The 18,239-nt window shown below is 37.7% G+C and overlaps 1 protein-coding gene across 2 annotated transcripts in view; it reads right to left on the reverse strand.

Moving 5' to 3' along the window:
- Positions 1–4,455: 4,455 nt before the first annotated feature.
- TRPS1 (transcriptional repressor GATA binding 1) overlaps positions 4,456–18,239 on the reverse strand; it is a 252,368-nt gene continuing 238,584 nt past the window's right edge. For both annotated transcript variants that reach the window (XM_030875644.2, XM_030875638.2), the window contains 2 exons: positions 14,258–14,380; positions 4,456–11,288 (listed from right to left, as the gene is read on the reverse strand). In XM_030875644.2, the coding sequence (XP_030731504.1) occupies positions 10,227–11,288; positions 14,258–14,380 (1,185 nt within the window). In that variant the 3' untranslated portion in view covers positions 4,456–10,226. The remainder of the gene's footprint in view (positions 11,289–14,257; positions 14,381–18,239) is intronic.

The raw sequence follows: 18,239 nt of genomic DNA on the forward strand, positions 1-18,239 counted from the left end.
ACGCCCACCTCTCCAAATAAACTGCTCTAGTCAATGTCACCATCGACCAGGGCCAGCTTCATGGGCATGTAACCAGTGCAGCTGCCCAGGGCCCTGAGCTTCATTTAATGCTCTGATGTCACCATCCTGAAATTCTTAACTTTTGAACGATTTGCTCTGGGCCCCGCACATTATATAGCCCAGCCTGCTGGTGGCCTTCACGTTGCTAAAGCTAATGGCCAATCCTCTGTATTTATCCTACTTGAGCTATCAGCAGTATCTTCCAAGGTCAGTCACTCCCTCCTTCATGATACATTTTTGTTTTCCTTGGTTTCCAAGGTCCCTTGATTTTCCTTTTACCTCAGGGGCTCCTCCCTCAGTTTCTGTGTCTCCTTTCCCTGATTACAAGTATTGGGTATATTTTCTTCTCTAATTGTTTATTCCCTAGATTATCTCAGTGAGTCTCATGATTTTAAATAGCGTCTATATGTTAATGCCCCTCCAACTCCAGACTCTAGACTCATAGACCTAATAGTCTGTTGAACCTTTCTATCTGGATCTTAGACTTTAGTTTGTTCTAAATTTAACTTCTTTCCTTCCACTCTCCCAACTTGATCAATCAAATCTGTTCTTCCAGTGGCTCAGACCAACAATCTTAACCTATTTCTTGACTCTTCTCTCTCTCACATGCTACATACATCCTGGCAATCTAGTTGGTTCTACTTTCTCAAATGATCTCTGGAATTTTTTTTTTTTTTTTTTTTTTTTTGCGGTACGCGGGCCTCTCACTGTTGTGGCCTCTCCCGCTGCGGAGCACAGGCTCCGGACGCGCAGGCTCAGCGGCCATGGCTCACGGGCCCAGCTGCTCCGCGGCACGTGGGATCTTCCCAGACCGGGGCACGAACCGCGTCCCCTGCATCGGCAGGCGGACTCTCAACCACTGCGCCACCAGGGAAGCCCTGATCTCTGGAATTTTTAACTGCTCTTCTTCTCCCCACATCTCTTGCAGAAATTACTGAACTAGCTTCCAACCTGTCTCCTGGTTTCTCTCCTTTTATGATTTATTCCATAAATACCTCCCATGATTTATGCCAATCACAGGAGAGTCCCATAAAAACACAAATCAAGTAACACTCCTCTGCTCAAAACATGAAAATACGTCCCGCTTCATACAGAAGGAAAGCCACTATCCTCGAGGTGGCTTACAGTGTCCTAAATGATCTGGTTTCCTCCCACCTCAGTGTTTTTGTCTCTAAGTGAATTTCTAAATACTCTCCCCGTAGCTTACTCTGCCTGGACCACAATGGCCTCCTTGCTCTTCCTCAGACTCACCAGGTATACTCTCTCACCTGAGGGCCACTGCACCAGCTGTTCATTCTACCAATCCTTCCTTTGAGTCTTGGCTCAAATGAGGGCTGAACTGTTGTGTAGCTTATTGAATATGACAACTATCCACTCATCTCCCTTTAATTCTGCTTTACTTTTTTCTCTAGAGCATTTATTACCTTCTAACATAAAATTTTTATTTATATTATAATTTGTTTATTGTATATGTATGTTTTCTCTTTCCCTCCTGCAGAAACAGGAGTTCTGGTCTGTCATTTTTTTTTTTTTTTGAAATAGTCCAAATGTCTGGAATAATCGCTGGTACATAGGGAAAGCTCCATTAATATTTGTTGAATGAATGCATGAAGCCTGGGTTTGTACTGCATGTCATCACCAACAACCAGGAAAACAACGACAGTGATCATTTCATCAGAGAAAAAAGAAATCATCAAGGCAATTATAAAAGATAAAATTATAGAAAATAAATCATCATGATAACAAATTGAGCTTTGTAAACTCACTGTATGCTTTTTAGGATACATCGATTCATTAGGTAATGTATGCTATATAGGAAGAAAATATCTAAGGAAACTGAAGCTCTGAAGAAAATACCATTGCTTGCATATTACACGAACTCTAAAAACTGACTGATGGGGACTTCCCTAGAGGTCCAGTGGTTAAGACTCCGAGCTTCCACTGCAGGGAGCGTGGGTTCCATCCCTGGTCAGGGAACTAAGATCCTGCAGGCCATGTGGTGTGGCGAAAAAAAAAAAAAAGAAAAAAAAAACAAACCACCAAAATAAAAACTGACTGATGTGTAAATTGCTTTCATGTAAGAGATGGTACAAGTTCTGGGAAAATGCCTGCTATGTATTGGTGGATTTTGAGTTCAAAAATATTCCTGGGAAATTGCTTACAGTTTAGTGCTTATGCAATTTTAACTTGGAAATGTACCTTCCATTTATGGAAATAATTTAAAGAATTTCGATTACACCTTCTAATAATCCTTGCTCTCCTGTTCTCTATTGCTTACCTGAAGAAAAAAGTTAATATTTGTTAATTATTGAGTAGGAAGTTGGGTGAATGGGTTGTTACCTCATGTAAAATATTTTATATAAGTACAATTGACCCTTGAACAACTGGGGTTTTATGGCACTGACCCTCTGTGCAGTTGAAAATCCACCAAAATTTATAGTTGGCCCAACACATCCACGATCCCTTCATATCTGAGGTTCTTCCTCTGCAGATTCAACCAACCATGGATCATGTAGTACTACGGTTATTTACTATTAAAAAAAATCCACATATAAGTGGACCCACGCAGTTCAAATCCATGTTGTTCAAAGGTCAACTGTACTACAACCTTTATGAAAAATGGCTTTCAGAACTGACATCCTGAGTATATTGGAAAACAGCATTATAAATCTAACAATGAGATTTCATATACAAATTACCTATTTTTATTTAAAGAAATTCTACATAACATGAAAACAATCAACTCTACGTAACATGAAAAAGCCCCTCCCTTCCTGTCTACTGTTATTCTTTACTGTTCTAGCCCTGTTATTTTTACTCTAAAATATGACCTGGAGAAGAAAATAAGGACATCTTGGACATTACTGGACATTAATTTTAGCAACTTTGAATAGTTTTTGAGATTTCTTTGTTCCTACCAGTGTGTTAAAAAAAAAAAAAAGAAAGAAAACTTGTACTTGGGGTTACAAAGATGGAGAACAAAAGTACAAAGTAATTAGCAGTATGCTAAAAACAACAGGGCTTTTTTCTCTTCTGTGCAAATGCTTTTCGTCTTAAGCAAATTTGGCTGCGAAAGGGTCAGGCAGGTGCTGCCACAGTGCTTTCGGGTTTCCTGGCAGAGCTGGTGATGCACTGGGACCTGAGACAAAACCCAGAGGAGCCACAGCTAACCTCAGCCTTTTGCCCAATTTCCTCCCTGTCAGTTATCAGAGTTCACTATTGTTCATGCTCCAGGGCTCACACTCTGCCTGTCTAGAGGTGGAATGTATTCTGAAGAACTGTTTTGTTTGGCTTGCAGTATTAAAAAAAAAAAAAAAAGTCACTCACTGACATTCAAAATTAGATTTCATAGAAAATTCCTTTGTCCAGATTTTCTTGAAAACTGCAAATCTGGGAACACAAGTCAGCTTGGCAATATTCTTCGAGCTGAGGAAAGGCTACCTTTATAGAGTTCCCAAAGTCTTCCCCAGCTGGCTTCACCCACACAGGCCACTTGCCTGCTCCTTTTGTGCACTGAGTTTGTGACCCCCACCGGAGATGGGATACCAAAAGGTGATTCACTCTTCTTCCCTCCTCTCAAACTATGGTAAAGAGCTGATGGGCACATAGTTCTCCTTGAAAGGGATTCTGACAGTCCTGGGTGAGAACAAAGTGTATTTAACTTTACCTGAAAAGTTTTCCCTGAGAGAAGAATCAAATTCTCTATAAGGAAAACAAATCACATTAAGCGTTCTTATTACACTCTTATCTAGAGAATATTGCCTCCAGCTGTGAAACAAACTTATTACCATTATGATCAGCCCCTCCAAGCCTTTACTCTGCTGTTTTCAAAGCAGGGGAAAAGAGAAAGAACTAGAAAAACTAAAGGATTTGTTAATTTGGGTTCACAAAAAAGAGGAGTGAAGATTGGGCTAAGAGGGTAAACACTAATTCAAAATTTTCAAAATAAATCTTCTGAAGCAAGGAGTTATTTGTATACTTTACGTCCTGTGCTTTTTGTGTTTTTCCTTCTGGTCATAAATATTTGGGTGAGTCTTCTTTGCCTACCCAGTTTTCTTCTGCCTCTTCCCTCTTTCAAAATCAACCTTCCGGAAACCTCTCTGGTTAATTTCATCTTAAGGCAACACACAAGGCATGTAATATATTAACATAAACTTCTTGAGATGATTTATCAAGATCTTCACATCATATTCATGTGGGTATACTAAATTGAATTCAAACTTAGACTTCAAAAGCGGGATTTTTTACATATTGTAACAATCATTTCCCAATACTCGACACTCAATACGTGATACTCAATAAATGTTTTTGAAATAAACACAATTTTTATTGTTAATCTTCCTAAAGAAAACTTGTATAATTTTTTTTTACACAAAATCTATCAATAAGAGATTGATTGGTTAAAGGAAAAAAAAAAAGCAAAGCAAAACAAAACAAGTTGAGAGAATCCAGGCTTTTTCAATCTTAGTCATACTGTTTTGAAAATGGTGATTTGATTTCACCGTCTCCATTCATCAGAACCTGTCTGTATGTTACAATGGTCTGAACTTCCTATTGCTACACGGATGAAAGTGAATCCATATAAAACATACCAACACCATTATGTATAACTGGTGGTAAAACTTTATTATTCAAGTTTAGATGTAACAGACATCTTTGCTGCCTGAAGATTGTTTGCATAAGAAATACACCAAGAACATGTTTGTGAGTAGAAATGAACATGCACTATGAAAACAAAATTAAATAAAACAAAAAAAATTCCATGTGTTGTAAGAACAGAACTATTATAGCCAACATTCTAGTATTCAAATCAGGACTACAAATTGAATTTTTTCTTAGCAACATGAAATCATTCCATATGAAAGACATTTTCTGCTGGTGAATATTGCTGTAGGTGAATTTTACATCGGCATTTTGAGATGTTTCCCGTCCCATCCCACCCCCCCAAATTATTCATGTTGTCACCCAAAGGAATTTGGCATTTCTTATTGTGATACTTGCCCTCTTGGTAGCCATTAAGAAACTATGGTTTTATCAGCCTTGTAATAGTTTTGCCTCTTCATAGTCAACGCTATAGGCTGCCTAATTATGATATTTACAGCTCTTATTTAATAAAAATGACCCCAACCTTTCCTGGCCCTTGGGAACTGAGAGTTTAAATAAGCCCCTTGGCCATATAATAATACTTGGCACTCCCATGGTGCCTTTCAACCAAGGATCTCAAAGTGCTTTACAAACAAGTACTACATTACCATTATTATTATTATTATTATTAATATTATTATTATTAATATATTTTTTTTCCATTTTACAGGTGAGGAACCTGAGGCACAAAAAGAAAAAAGTGATTTGTTGCAGGTCATACAATTAAAAAAAAACCAGGGGTAAAAATCAGTATACAGTTTTGGGACTCATGGGTCTTGAGGGACCGTTTTCTCTGATGAAGAAAGGCTAAACGTTATTTCCTTGTAAAGTTACTCCTGCTTTTCTCTGGTGTAGGACGGAGTGAAGCTTCTAGCTCTACTTTTCAAGAGAACAACATGTGAGCATACATTATCCAGTTTCCATGTGTGGACCAATGTTGAATTTCACATTTTCTTCATCCCTGACTTGACACACTTCAACCTAGCATCTTCCATAGGTCCTAATTACTGCAGATAACTGTTGATGCTTTCTAAACCATTAACCGCTAGCAGGAACACGTGGGTCCACTGTCTATGAAACGCTAACTGAAAACCAAAAGGAAGTGCACTGCAAAGAAGCCATGCCTTCTGCCCTTGGCCAAGTCTTTCTTTGGGAAAATAACACAGCCCTTCCAAGTCCCGGTGCATGTCTTGCTATCCTCTTCTCATTTACAGTTGCCTGCTAATAGAATTCCACTTAGTAGTACCTACCTTTGGTTAGCATCTTTAGTCTCATATTCAGGTTGGATTTCAATTCCTCCATTTTCTCCTGTGATCTAGGACAGTCAGCAAGCTTTCACCTACTCACTCACCAAAGATGCCTTGCATTTTTTTTTTTTGTCATGGCTCTCAACCCAAACACAGGAAGCTGTGAGCTCAAAGTAAACTTTAGGCAAAAAGCTGGCATATGGCACAGAAGCTGACCACCAGCTTCTTCATGCTTCCACCGCGGGTTGTTAGATCTTCTCTCTCTAGAACTGTGTTCATGTTCACTTACTAAACAGGCAGACAATTCAGAGGTCTTAAGACAGGTCACCTGGTGATGTTTCGTTGCCACACAGGAGGAGGCTAATCATTATTTTGGTAGCAGTACTGATACTCTTCAATTAATTAAGAAAAACATATATCCTCAGGCATTTTAAAAAACATATACATTTAATATTTTTGGAGCTGTATTTGCATTGGATCATCATAGATTATGTGCACATGTGCAATCATAAACATAATGTGCTACCACAGGCTTCAACAAAGAGCTGTTAAGATAATCACTTTTTTTCTTCTTCTCATTAATGTTACCTTAGAAAAAATCCCCATGCTTGCTTTCTAAAAACTACCTTTACTAAAAGAGAACAGTTTAGAAGAAAACATCACTATTTTAAAAGTTGATTTTTTAAAAGAACATCTCAATATGTCATATAGAAAGAATGGGCACACTCTTCTCCTTTTGAACTACAGAGTTAACGTGTTAACCGTGAGAGCTCCATCCTTTTCTCATATACTTAAGAGTACTGAGTAGTGTCTCTCAGTCCACAATCTTCTGAGGTGGGCTGGCTCTTTATGATTTTTCTATCCCAAACAACAATATGAATATATGGGTGAGAGATGAAGAGAGAAAGAGTGAGAAAAAGAATGAGAATGCATGAGCTGGTTTTGGCCTAAAGTTTGATCCAAAGCCCAATTCAGAATATGGACATGTACTTTTAAAAGACTTACAGTTTTTAAATGACACACAATTTTAGCTGGCGTATAGTTTTTATCATAGGGAAAGCCTTTTCCAAGAGGGAAAATTCCTAAGTCATTTTGAAAGTCCTCAAAAAAAAAAAAATGTTAAGTACCTAAATAGCTCATTTAAAATCATAATTTAAGACAAAATGATTCCGAAATCTTAAACCCAAATAAAAATAAAGACACTAACCAATCAGTTTTGTAATATATTTTGAGAGCTGGAATGAAGGCTTTCATAAGTCAAAAAAATAAGAGGTATTTTAGTGTTGTGATAAATTTTCATCTTTTTTAATAGCCCAACCTCTTCCCCATCAAAATATGGGAAAAAATAAAATAAAATAATCAATAATAAAGGAATACGGAATAAGATCTATTGTGTCAATGCTATCTAAGAATATTCTACCAAAAGTAGACTGACCATAAATATTCCAAGAACAGTGATATGTATTTCCATTGCTAACCGTTACTACTTGTCTGTCTGAGAAAAATAAAAACAAAAACAAAAAAACAGGTTAAAAAAAGACATATATATCAAAAAAGAACAACCTATTTGTGTCTGAGAAACGAGAAACACACTGGAGAAACTGCTTAAGGAGTAGTTTTGCCCAAAAAGTCATACCTGTACTACTACCCAAGTTGACCAAACTTCGGGTATTTTCTGATTTGAGCAGTCCACATATCATGTTACTTGCAGATTGCCACAGTGCACTTTGTTTCTAGTCCTTTCACTAAAAAAATTAAATATAGTTTTGTTGTTTGGGAAATCTCCTCTTGTTTAGATCTTTGTCACCTCTCCAATCTGCCTGTACATTTTGAGATGCATTCATCAAAATTCCTAAGAAAGATAAATGACATCACATAATTTGAATGTCCAAGCCCCTCATTCCACCTCTCTCAGTTCATGTGAATTATATTAGAGCTACTTGACAGGTAAGATCAGAATAGGACCCTTTAAAAATGAAACTGAAGCAGAAGGCTTAGTCCTGATTTCTTTCTTTCTCTCTCTCTCTCTCTTTTCTTTTTTTTAAACATGAAAATGAAAATGCAAGAATGGAAATGACAACACATCAGACAGACATTTTTAACTTCATTCACTACAACAGTCACAAACTGGTTGAACTCTACCTGTCATCCATTTAAAGAAACGAAGACCTGGCACTGTGAAAAAGAAACAAAACCCAAACAAAACAAAACAATACAAAGCAACTGCGAATTAATGTAAAAATGGAGTGCAAATGCGACTACAGAATGCAATAAAAACATCAGTGCTGCAGATTCCAGCAGCACTTATCAAAATAATTTCTGAAATGTGTCATCTGAAACATAGACAAAGCAATAAAAAGAGGATATATGTTTATCACTTTAAGCATAACAATGTGAGTTAAGAGCTTAAAAATTAAAAAAAAAAAGTACTTGGAATGAATAGTGCTACCCTTTTTTTCCTAAGTAGGCATAAAAATATTTTTATTTCCTTCTTGTTTGTCATACCATTATATCAAGAACTTTCATTTGTTTCATGTTACCGTTTACAACTTTAATGCACACACACACACACACACACACACACACACACAAAAGATATCTACCGCAATAGAAATAGTTGCTTCATTACCTTGTTTGCTACATTTGCAAATGTAAACAGCTAGGCAGAGCCAGAACTGACTCTAATGCATGATGGAATATCTTTGTTGCATACGTACACTGTAGAAAATAATTATTCAATATGTCAGGCACCATTATTTGAAATGTAATACATTAATATTTACTAGAAAAATAAGGTTTTTTTTTTCCTATTTGTTCTCCCAACTTCTTTAATGAAATAAGTTAATCTGACAGTGCATCCAGCAGCTTGTAATATCTTCTACATCTCCGTGGCAAAAAATAAACTACTGGTTGGGACAATATAATGCAAATTATTAAAGTCAGTCCTTGTACATACATCTGTGTAGCAAGCATTGAGGCTCGACTAACAGCACCTTTAACCAATTATTTAATGTTCAGTTATTTAGCCCTATTTCCCTGAGCAGTTATGCTGAGGCTTTCCCTTCATGGATAGTTTTACAAAGCCTTATGTATTAAAAGTACTATGAAGAGCAAACTTCTAAGAATCCTATTTAATGCTACTTAACTAAACCTGTATAAATCTAATGAAGGGATTGATTGGTACATATACCAACTGTCAGTCTGTGGTAACGTAACTTTAGACGCTGCCTGACCACAAAGTTTGGAAATTATACTTAAACCAAAAGAAAATAAATAAATACAGCAGGTTACCTTGTGGAGAAATACCATGTGTTCTAAACCAATGAAGCCCATGGTCTGAACTTTTGTATCCATCTAGTCTTTTGAACTGAGGGGACCCCTTTAGTTAGAACGTGCCAAGTGAGATTAGTGACCAAGAGGAAGCTTAAAAAACAAACCCAAACTGGTTCATCACAAACAAGAAAGAAAAGATCTGGCTAAAATAAAATTACTACGTAAGCACTGAGGACATTGTTTTTAAAAATGCATATATATTTGGACAAAATGAACCTAAATTGCAAACACGAGGACTATTTTTGAAAGGAGTATTTGAACATCTAAAGGACAAAAATATCAGAGAGGGTGTGCATGTGTATGTACAGGCAGGGCTGGCCAAAATCATTGTCACTTTTCCCGCTGCTCTCTCCCCAAGCCTAACCACAACTCGCATGTCTAGGTCTAAATTCGAAACATGACCAATGAGAGGATTCTCATGCAGGAGGGTGCCATTTTCCTTTCACTGCCCTGGAGATTAGACTTCTCCTCATCTGCCTAGGATTTCAAGACACTTCGAAATTCAGGCAACAATTTATGGTTTTTGAACAAATGGGCCAATGGCCAGCCCAATACTGCTTTAGAATCATAATATGTAAACCCTTCCAAATTCTAGACAGCTTTGATCTCTTTCTTTACAAACATAATAATTATAGTCTGGTGATACTTCTTATGGATGGTTTCCATAGTACACATTCACCAAGATGGTTCTGACCTACTAGGTTCTAAACAGGACTATATACCATCTTCCATTTTTTTCTCACTGACCATTTGTCTCACTTTTAAATCTTGGTAACCTACTCATCAAAAGAAAGAATAATAAAAGAAGGGAATTTCATGTTGGATAAGGCAGGCTCTATGAAGTATTTTTTTTTTTTAAATAGGTCTTCATAAGACATTACAAGCTATTGAATTCCCATCAAGAAAACCTATTTCTATTTAATTGTGCTAAGTGCTAAGGTTTTACTCTTTAGGTTTTCCATTTTTTTCCACTTGTGCATTGTTCCTATGCAGGCCCCTCTGGATATGAGTTGTGAAGTCATATTTGTCCGTGCAAAGATGCTGGCATATGCTGCACTGGAAAGGTCCACTGTCACCATGGCAACTCATATGCAAAGCATACATCACTTCATCCAGAAAGACAATGCCACAGTGCACACATTTTGTTGAAAGTTCATCTTGAGTACTCCTATCAACTTTCTCTGTTTTTACTCCATTCAAGGGACCTTCATTCTTTACATTTGACGGTGCCTTCGTTTTCTCCTTGGAGGCCCCGTTTGCAGTTGGCCCAGGTCTGGAATGCTTGATCGCCAAATCTAGAGGAATGTCATTGTCTGATCCAACAGCTGAAAAGTGAGGAGGCAGATTGAAGGTGGGGTAAGGCACATAGTTTTGGCAAGGATTTGGTAGGCCAGGCACGTGACTCAAGTAGTGCGGATTCCCAGGAACGGAGAGCTTATATTTACTCCAGAACCGCAGCCAATCAGCTTCACTCTGGAAGTCATTATGTACAAAGGGAAGTCCAAAAAGGGGGTACTGGTACTTTTCAATAGGGCTGCCTGGTGGTGAATAATTTGGGTGCTTCGCGGGTCTCATGTACTTTTCTATGGGACTGCCTCTCTCAGAACTTCCTTTCCCTTCAGATACGGATGAACTATTTCCTGGGTCTCCAGTACTTTCCTGAGGACTTTTTATCTGAATGTGCAAAGGTTGCATCCTTTTGTGAATATCCAGAGTTTGGCTGACCAAGACTGGCTGCTGAGCAGAATGGCTTTTAGTCAATGAACCCTGGGCTTCGTATTTACTCAGGCTGGGGAGCGGAATTTCTCGCTGGTGACCTTCAGTTAAGTGATCGTCTGAGCGCCTCTCTAAGGGGCTGCCATTGGCTTGCTCTTCACTGCCGGCCCTCTGCTGTTTGTTGAGCTGCTCGGCCTGAAGTGCCTCAGGGTTAAGGCGCTTTCTTGTTCTTCTCCTAATAATCTGCTCACCGTTGTTTTGTTTAATGATGTTTAAAGGCCTGGGAGTCTGCGGGGAACACACACACAATACATAAAAGGAAAACATTAAAAAACACATTAAAATGCATTAACAATTCCTCACAAATATAAACCATGCTTAAGTTCAAAGCAAAGATGGGCTTTACGTTATAGATTTACTAAATCTCCTCCTTTTGCCCTAAGCAGGATCAGAGGAAGTAACCAAAGCACATTCTTTTACCCTAATTAAATCATGCCCATCTTTACAGGGAGGACTGAAAAACTTTAATCTACTTGGAAACAGCTTTTCCAAACTCAACAGATTTTGGAATTGCATTATTTCGTGATAAAACAGTGTTTAAAGTTACTTGAAGAAATGTGATTTTTCTGAAATATCCTCAACTTTTGAGTCATGCACCAAGATGTCAACATAGTAACATGGGAGATAGGTTTTGATGACAACTGTGGAGAAATGATAACATGGCTGCAGTCTGAATTGTGTCCCCCTCTCCCCACCCCTCCTACAATTCATAGGTTGAAGCTCTAACCCCAATGTGACTGTATCTGAAGATAAGGCCTTTAGGAGGTAAATATGGTTAAATGAGGACACAGTGAGAAGGCAGCCCTCTGCAAGCCAGGAAGAGAGCCCTCACCAGAACCCAGCCAGGATGGCACCCTAATCTCAGACTTCCGGCCTCCAGAACTGTGTGAAAATAAATGTCTGCTGTTTAAGCCACCCAGTCTATGGTATTTTGTTATGCCAGCCCCAGCTGACTAAATATAGAATATTAAACATCAGAACATAAATAATCAAAGACAAACTGACAGAATTGTAAGGAAAGATATCAGGTAATCAAAGCCATTATCAGTGAGAGGTGTTTTTAAAAATCTCTCACTTTTTTTTTTCTTTAATTATATAAGTACTTGTGGAAGATTTTACTTGTGAACAGGTGAAGCATTTGTTTTCTGTTGACAATCTAAATTTATTTGTAGGCTCGGTACAAATATCCTATCTGTCAGTCTACTCTGTACTTAAATAGAATGCTGACTTTCACTCAGCTTAAGTATTATATGATTCGTATTTATGTACATGGTCAACAGGTGTTTATATTACATGACTCAAATCCATAGATAAGACTATAATAAAAACTCTACTTGCAGTAAGAGCTCTAATTTTGATTTATAAAATCAAGAGAATATGTTTAATAAATCAATGCATATTTACAGATGAAAAATTTAGGAGAATCTTTAAATGGGCTAAAATCTGATTTTTCTAAAAGATTACTGAAATCAGGAAGTAATCTCTACATAAAATATGAATATAAACAATACGTAACTCATGAATTATACCTAGAAAGGAGGCACCTCAATGCAAGAGCGTACTTTATATGTTAAACAAAATACAAAACGTTTTGCGATGTTTTTATTGTCACAAAGATATTTTGAAGGAAAAAGGATAACACACTTGTTACTGACAATCAGATTATTCATTTCAGAATGAAAATGCCACATCCCCTTGGCTATTCCCTGTTCATTTACTTTGTTCAGAATTTCAGGTTTATAAAGAGTTCATATTCATATTATAAAAATATGCAGTAGTTAATCTCTGTCTTCTAAAGAAATCTGAAATATGCATTAATACCTTTTTTAAACTTTCATAATTTTTGTGGCAGTCTTTGACATGAAATGTGAGTATAACCTTTATGTGTTTAAATCTGTGATTTTAAAAAACCTCAGAATTGAAAACATCTCATCTCTGGAGAGATGAATATTAAAGAAACTGTAAAAAAAAGTTTAGTTTATATTGCAGTTGTTAAATTACCATAACCTGGAAGAGCAGCAGTTTAATTAATTTTTGGCCTTTGACTGGCCTGAGTTCAATTAAAATTATTAATGTCAGTACCCACTGAATGGAAGCTTATTGTTGTGCTTAAGTGGTGAAGTTTAAGAAAAAGTAAGGTCATGGTGGTGTGTGTGTGTGTGTGTGTGTGTCAGGGGGTGGGGAATCCTTCTATTAGCTCCATGCTAATAACTAAGGTTTTTACAGTTTACTACCAATTAGCATTGTTGGCAGCATGCATTTTTTAAAAGAGTGCTTCCAATGGTCCATTTAGGAGGACATTTTGTCTAAAATTATATTCTCCGTAGCTGTGATCTATTCATTGGCCGGTGCTAGAGCTGTGGTAAAATGCCAAACAAAATGAAAACGGCAGAGGGAAATAGATTTCTGCTTACTACATGGGGCATTCCTATTTTTAAAGGCAGCTCTGGTCAGCAGATAAACTATCTAAACTAAAAAAATATCCTCAAGAAGTCAAATGCATATAAAGATGGGAGATTTGTGAGTTTAAATTTTATTAGAGGATTCCACCTAAAATTTGGTTAGCAATAACTGAGGTACCTCAGAGAGCCCTAGAAATTAGTCAGCCGGAGATCTTAAAACACAAAGCACTTTTGCATCTTGCTCTGCTGTGTGCTCTGCATGCCCTCAGATACCACTGGAAGCACTGTAGAGCGCTGGCATCCTGGGTCCCAGTTTAGAACTACTCTTCTGAACGGGTCCAACTTCCAGCCCCCAAATGACACTTGCAAATTCCAATGGTAAACTGGAAAATAAGCATTTTCCCCCTGCCCTAGATTTTATAATGAACATGGGAGAGAACCCCTTTTTATTTTTAAATTTGTATGTACTTCTGAATTTTTGAAGTTTCTCCTTTCTACCTAAATTAATTTCACTGAATTCTGATAACCACTTGTTCAACTATCCGTTATGTGATGTTCCCAGAAATCAATCATTTTCCTCTTTTATATCAAAAGAAGCATAATGCATTACTAATGATCTCAGATGTATCTCCCCATAACATCTAAGGCCGGTCCACCATAAATCACATGTGCACTCAAAGCGACTGCATTAAACTCTGCAGGGGCAGGCACTGCAAGCCAGGGAATGGAACTTATCATGCCACAGACCAGGGTGCTTTATAAAGTTTTTCCTGAAACAGTCTAACAAGTTCTTACCGAGTGAAGCTTCTGGTAGAGGCCACACGCATTGCATACATATCCGCCATTTGCATTCTTTCGCCAGAGAGAGGTCTTTGTGGTCAAGCAATTGGCACAAAAAACACCCGAGCCTCTACGCCTCTGAAATGGGAAAAAAAAAAGACACAAGGTCAGAGGTGAGTCACATGATCAGTGGAGTTAGACCAAATCAACCCAGGAGTTTTGTCTTTAGACTAGCAACAATGACAGTATAAAACCACACTGCCCATAATGAGGTCAGGTTCAATTGTGTTTAATAGGCACCACTGATTTTCATTATAATTAACCGTACAGTGATGGATGAGGTGTGTGCAACACCAAAGGCCTTTCACAGAAACAGCTTTAACTTTTTGAACTTTGGGTTTTGTGCCTTTCATGATGGTTCCTAAATGCTGAACCCTAAAATATACCTTTTAAAAGTGTCAAAACAAAAGTCAAAAGACAGAGCCTGCCAATATGTTTAATATACTCTGGAAAGGGAGGAGCACAGGCTACCTGAGCTTTAAAATATAGTCAAGCTTGGAATAAATGCAGCATGTAAACCACTTACAATTAAACCTGATGTGTGTCTTTTGGGATGTCATTCACGTAACATAAGTATTAAGAGACTGTAAGACACTCAGTTCTAATTTTTGGTTTGCAATTGTAAAATCTGAAAGAGAACACACCCTCTATCTCCCAAAGCTGAGAGGAATAGTAGAAACTTCTGCCAACTAGAAGTACAGTATTACTAATGAGAATCCTTATGAGGGGCCTACTTAAGCCAGACAACATAGTCCCATCAATGGCTATTTATTTATTTTATTTGACTCAGACTTGGAAATCACAAGCATTTCTGAACACAAATTGATTTTAGTGGGCTGAATTCTCTAACCACCAGATTCAAAAATAATCCAAGAATATTTGAAAGTAGATCATTAGTACTGCTTGTTCCATTCTTGCTATCAAGTAATGATTCCATTAAACTTCTCATTGAAACAAAAGTCAGGCTGTGTTTGTGGGCGCAAATACTAACAGGCAGGAAATGGAACTCTCTTGCTGAAAAAAAAAAAAAAAAAAAAAAGAGCCTGAATTGCAACTCTGCTCTCCTTTCTCTAGGAAGTAAAGCCTTTAATGATAAAATATGCATGTTAGATAAGGAGTGGAAAAAGTCTTGCTGGAGCCCAATTTTGTTGTAAATTTAAAATTACAAACACCATAAGTCAAAATTTCAGGGATTCATAAAATTTAGGCAATTTATTTAACTTGAGTCCATACTGTAGACGAGTGGTATCCCTGCCAAGAAAATACAATGGTTATAATTGTACTCTGATACATTTCAAATGGAAAGCTTTCTGCAGACATAATTTTGGCTTCAAGACTGGAACACTTTCTTGGCATTGAAAGGGCATTTGATTCATCGGGTGTTTCACAATGTATCACTAAAAAGACCTGGTGAGCAGCCAGTTCCCTATAGGGTAATTTTTCCATCCAGATGCAAGTGCTATCAGAGGCCCTCGTCAGCTAAACTAATTATGATCTTGCAATTGCTGATGCCTGCTCACTCTAACATTCAACATCCTCCATTAATCATCGATACAAAGAAAATGAATGAAACGTAAAGAAATGAGGACTGGTAAGCTGCATAGCCATAAAAATCTGAAATGAGAGCAATAATTTAACAAGATTGGGGGAATGTTTTTAGTGAACACAAAGTCAGGCTAACAATTGTCCTTTTCAACCAAGAACACAATTTCATTAGTGTAGCAGGTTGGGCTACTTTAAGTGATGTAATATAAGCTAGAGTTTTTCACAAAGATAATCTCTGGCTCCCCTTTTTCTTTACTCCCCCCACCCCAAATCAGGGCCAGGAATGTATCATAAATTTCTCAGTCTCAATAAGAGCAGCACAAAAGTTGGGTGTTAGCCCTCAAAGTCCAAACTGGGACCTACTGCAAAAGTACAGACGGCCGTTTCCCCCAAATCAACGATCTATTAGAGGTTGTGTTTATCAAACACTCTGGGGGCCCCCTTTATCCGAGGTAAGTTGGGGAGCCTAGTTAGGTTATAATTGTGAAAATTCCCTGGGGCCATGCTGTCTTTTTTTCCAAGATCGAAATAACACGTTTTGCAAATAAACACCAGTTTGATCCATGTAAAGGCAATGTAAATGTCCATTTGGAAACTGACCCACATATATGTCTGAGGCTCAAATCTGAATGTATAACCATTCATTGCAGCCTGCTTTTTTTTCCTTATGCCCTGGCTGCTTGACACAGCATGCCAAAGTGGGTGTAATCCTGGTTTCAGAGAACGCTTCAATCCTTGCACAACTTTGTGCTTAATTCTCTTGCAAAGAAAATGCCCTTCATTAGTTCGAGGGAAAATCCTGAAATTACAGGACTGGTTTCCACAGGCGTATCTTGCTTTAAGCAGCACTTAGGCTCCAATAAAGGCTGGTATATTTTAGGTAAACCATATCTTATTTTAAATACATCAGGAGTCCTTTGGATTCACTTACTCGGAGTCAGTATGGCATGGGGGGGTTAATAATCAGATTTAGGAGTCAGACAACTTGTACTCAAAACACGTCTCTGTCTTGAGTTGCTGGGTGCAATTTTGGGCAAGTTACTTAACCTGGCAATGCTTAAATTTCCTCATCTTTAAAGTGTGAGCTGCTGTGAGTATTAATATGGACAAATGGATGTAATAAAACAATGCCAGGTATGTAGTAGGTGCTCAAGTTAGCTATCCATCAAGGGGATTCAATTGTATTTCTTTTGTAAGAGAAAAATATTTTGTGGTTTCGTTTATATCTCCTTAATCTACTTATTGCACATTTTAGATATGCTTAAAGCATATAGTTGGGTATAATCACATGTATTTTATTTGTGCCAACCTTATCAAATATGAGAATGGAAAGTTGAGTCAGAGTGAAATGTCTAGGTGTTCACACCTAGAATTCAACAGGGGCCTGCTTGTGTGCGGGAGGAGAGTGGGAGGTAGGTGAGAAATATTTCACATAGTAAGTTACCTCCCATCTAAACAAATGTATCACTTTGGTGAGCACTGTAGAACCTTATGTTTGATGCACTTGGAATTACTGGAAGCAACAGAGAAGGTGGGAGAAGTGGGCAATATCCTTAGTTGTGTGAGCACAGAGTTGTAGACCGTGCCACATCTCTCTAAATCACACCGCAGATGAGAGCCCTGACCCACAGTGAGAACCTGGCTGGATGGAGTATGGCATTTATTCTGAAGTCACCAACATCCTTAGCCCAATCAAGTGCTGAGAAGCAGTCTGCTGGCGAAGGAAGCAGAATAGAAGTTTCCCCTGCCCCACTTTTTAACAATGAACTTGTTAAAGAGAAAGAAAGGCACTAAAGGTCTTATTTCATTCATAGTTTATCAGGTATAGCAGAGTTTTAAAATATTTTGTCATTCTCCTTTGTACTATGTTAAAGACAGAAATCATGTCTCTTAACAGTCATCAAATAGTCTAAGTAATAAGCACCTAGGACAGTGCTCTCTGTCTTGAGCAGCTAAACATTAATGAAGTTGAAAATAATCTCTCTTGCTATTATTTTTATCACTAGTCATCACTCCTGTTTTTGAAAAAAAAAGTTTTTAAAAAATATTCCTTTGAAATGTCTCCCATTTGGATTGACAAATCTATCTTCAGTTGGTCAGAGAGGGCTAATGAGGTTGTAGACAATAAAATCAAGAGAGTTAATTTTCCAGTCCTACATCCCACACTTATTTCTGAGAAATAGCTGAAGCCAGATACTTGCTATGTCCTGAGGATACAAGGTCAGGTAGAACAAAGCTGCAACTCTCCTGCATATGCATCACTAGAGTCATGCATTGCTGATGGTTCTGTATGTGCGTGTGTATGTTTTAAATAATACATTGTTTCTCCTTTTCCTACAGGCTGTTTTTAAGAGATGATAATAATGTGTACCTCCATGACTTTGTGCAGGAG

This window comes from Globicephala melas, chromosome 17 (assembly GCF_963455315.2).
Source record: "Globicephala melas chromosome 17, mGloMel1.2, whole genome shotgun sequence".
Classification (NCBI taxonomy): Eukaryota; Metazoa; Chordata; class Mammalia; order Artiodactyla; family Delphinidae; genus Globicephala; species Globicephala melas.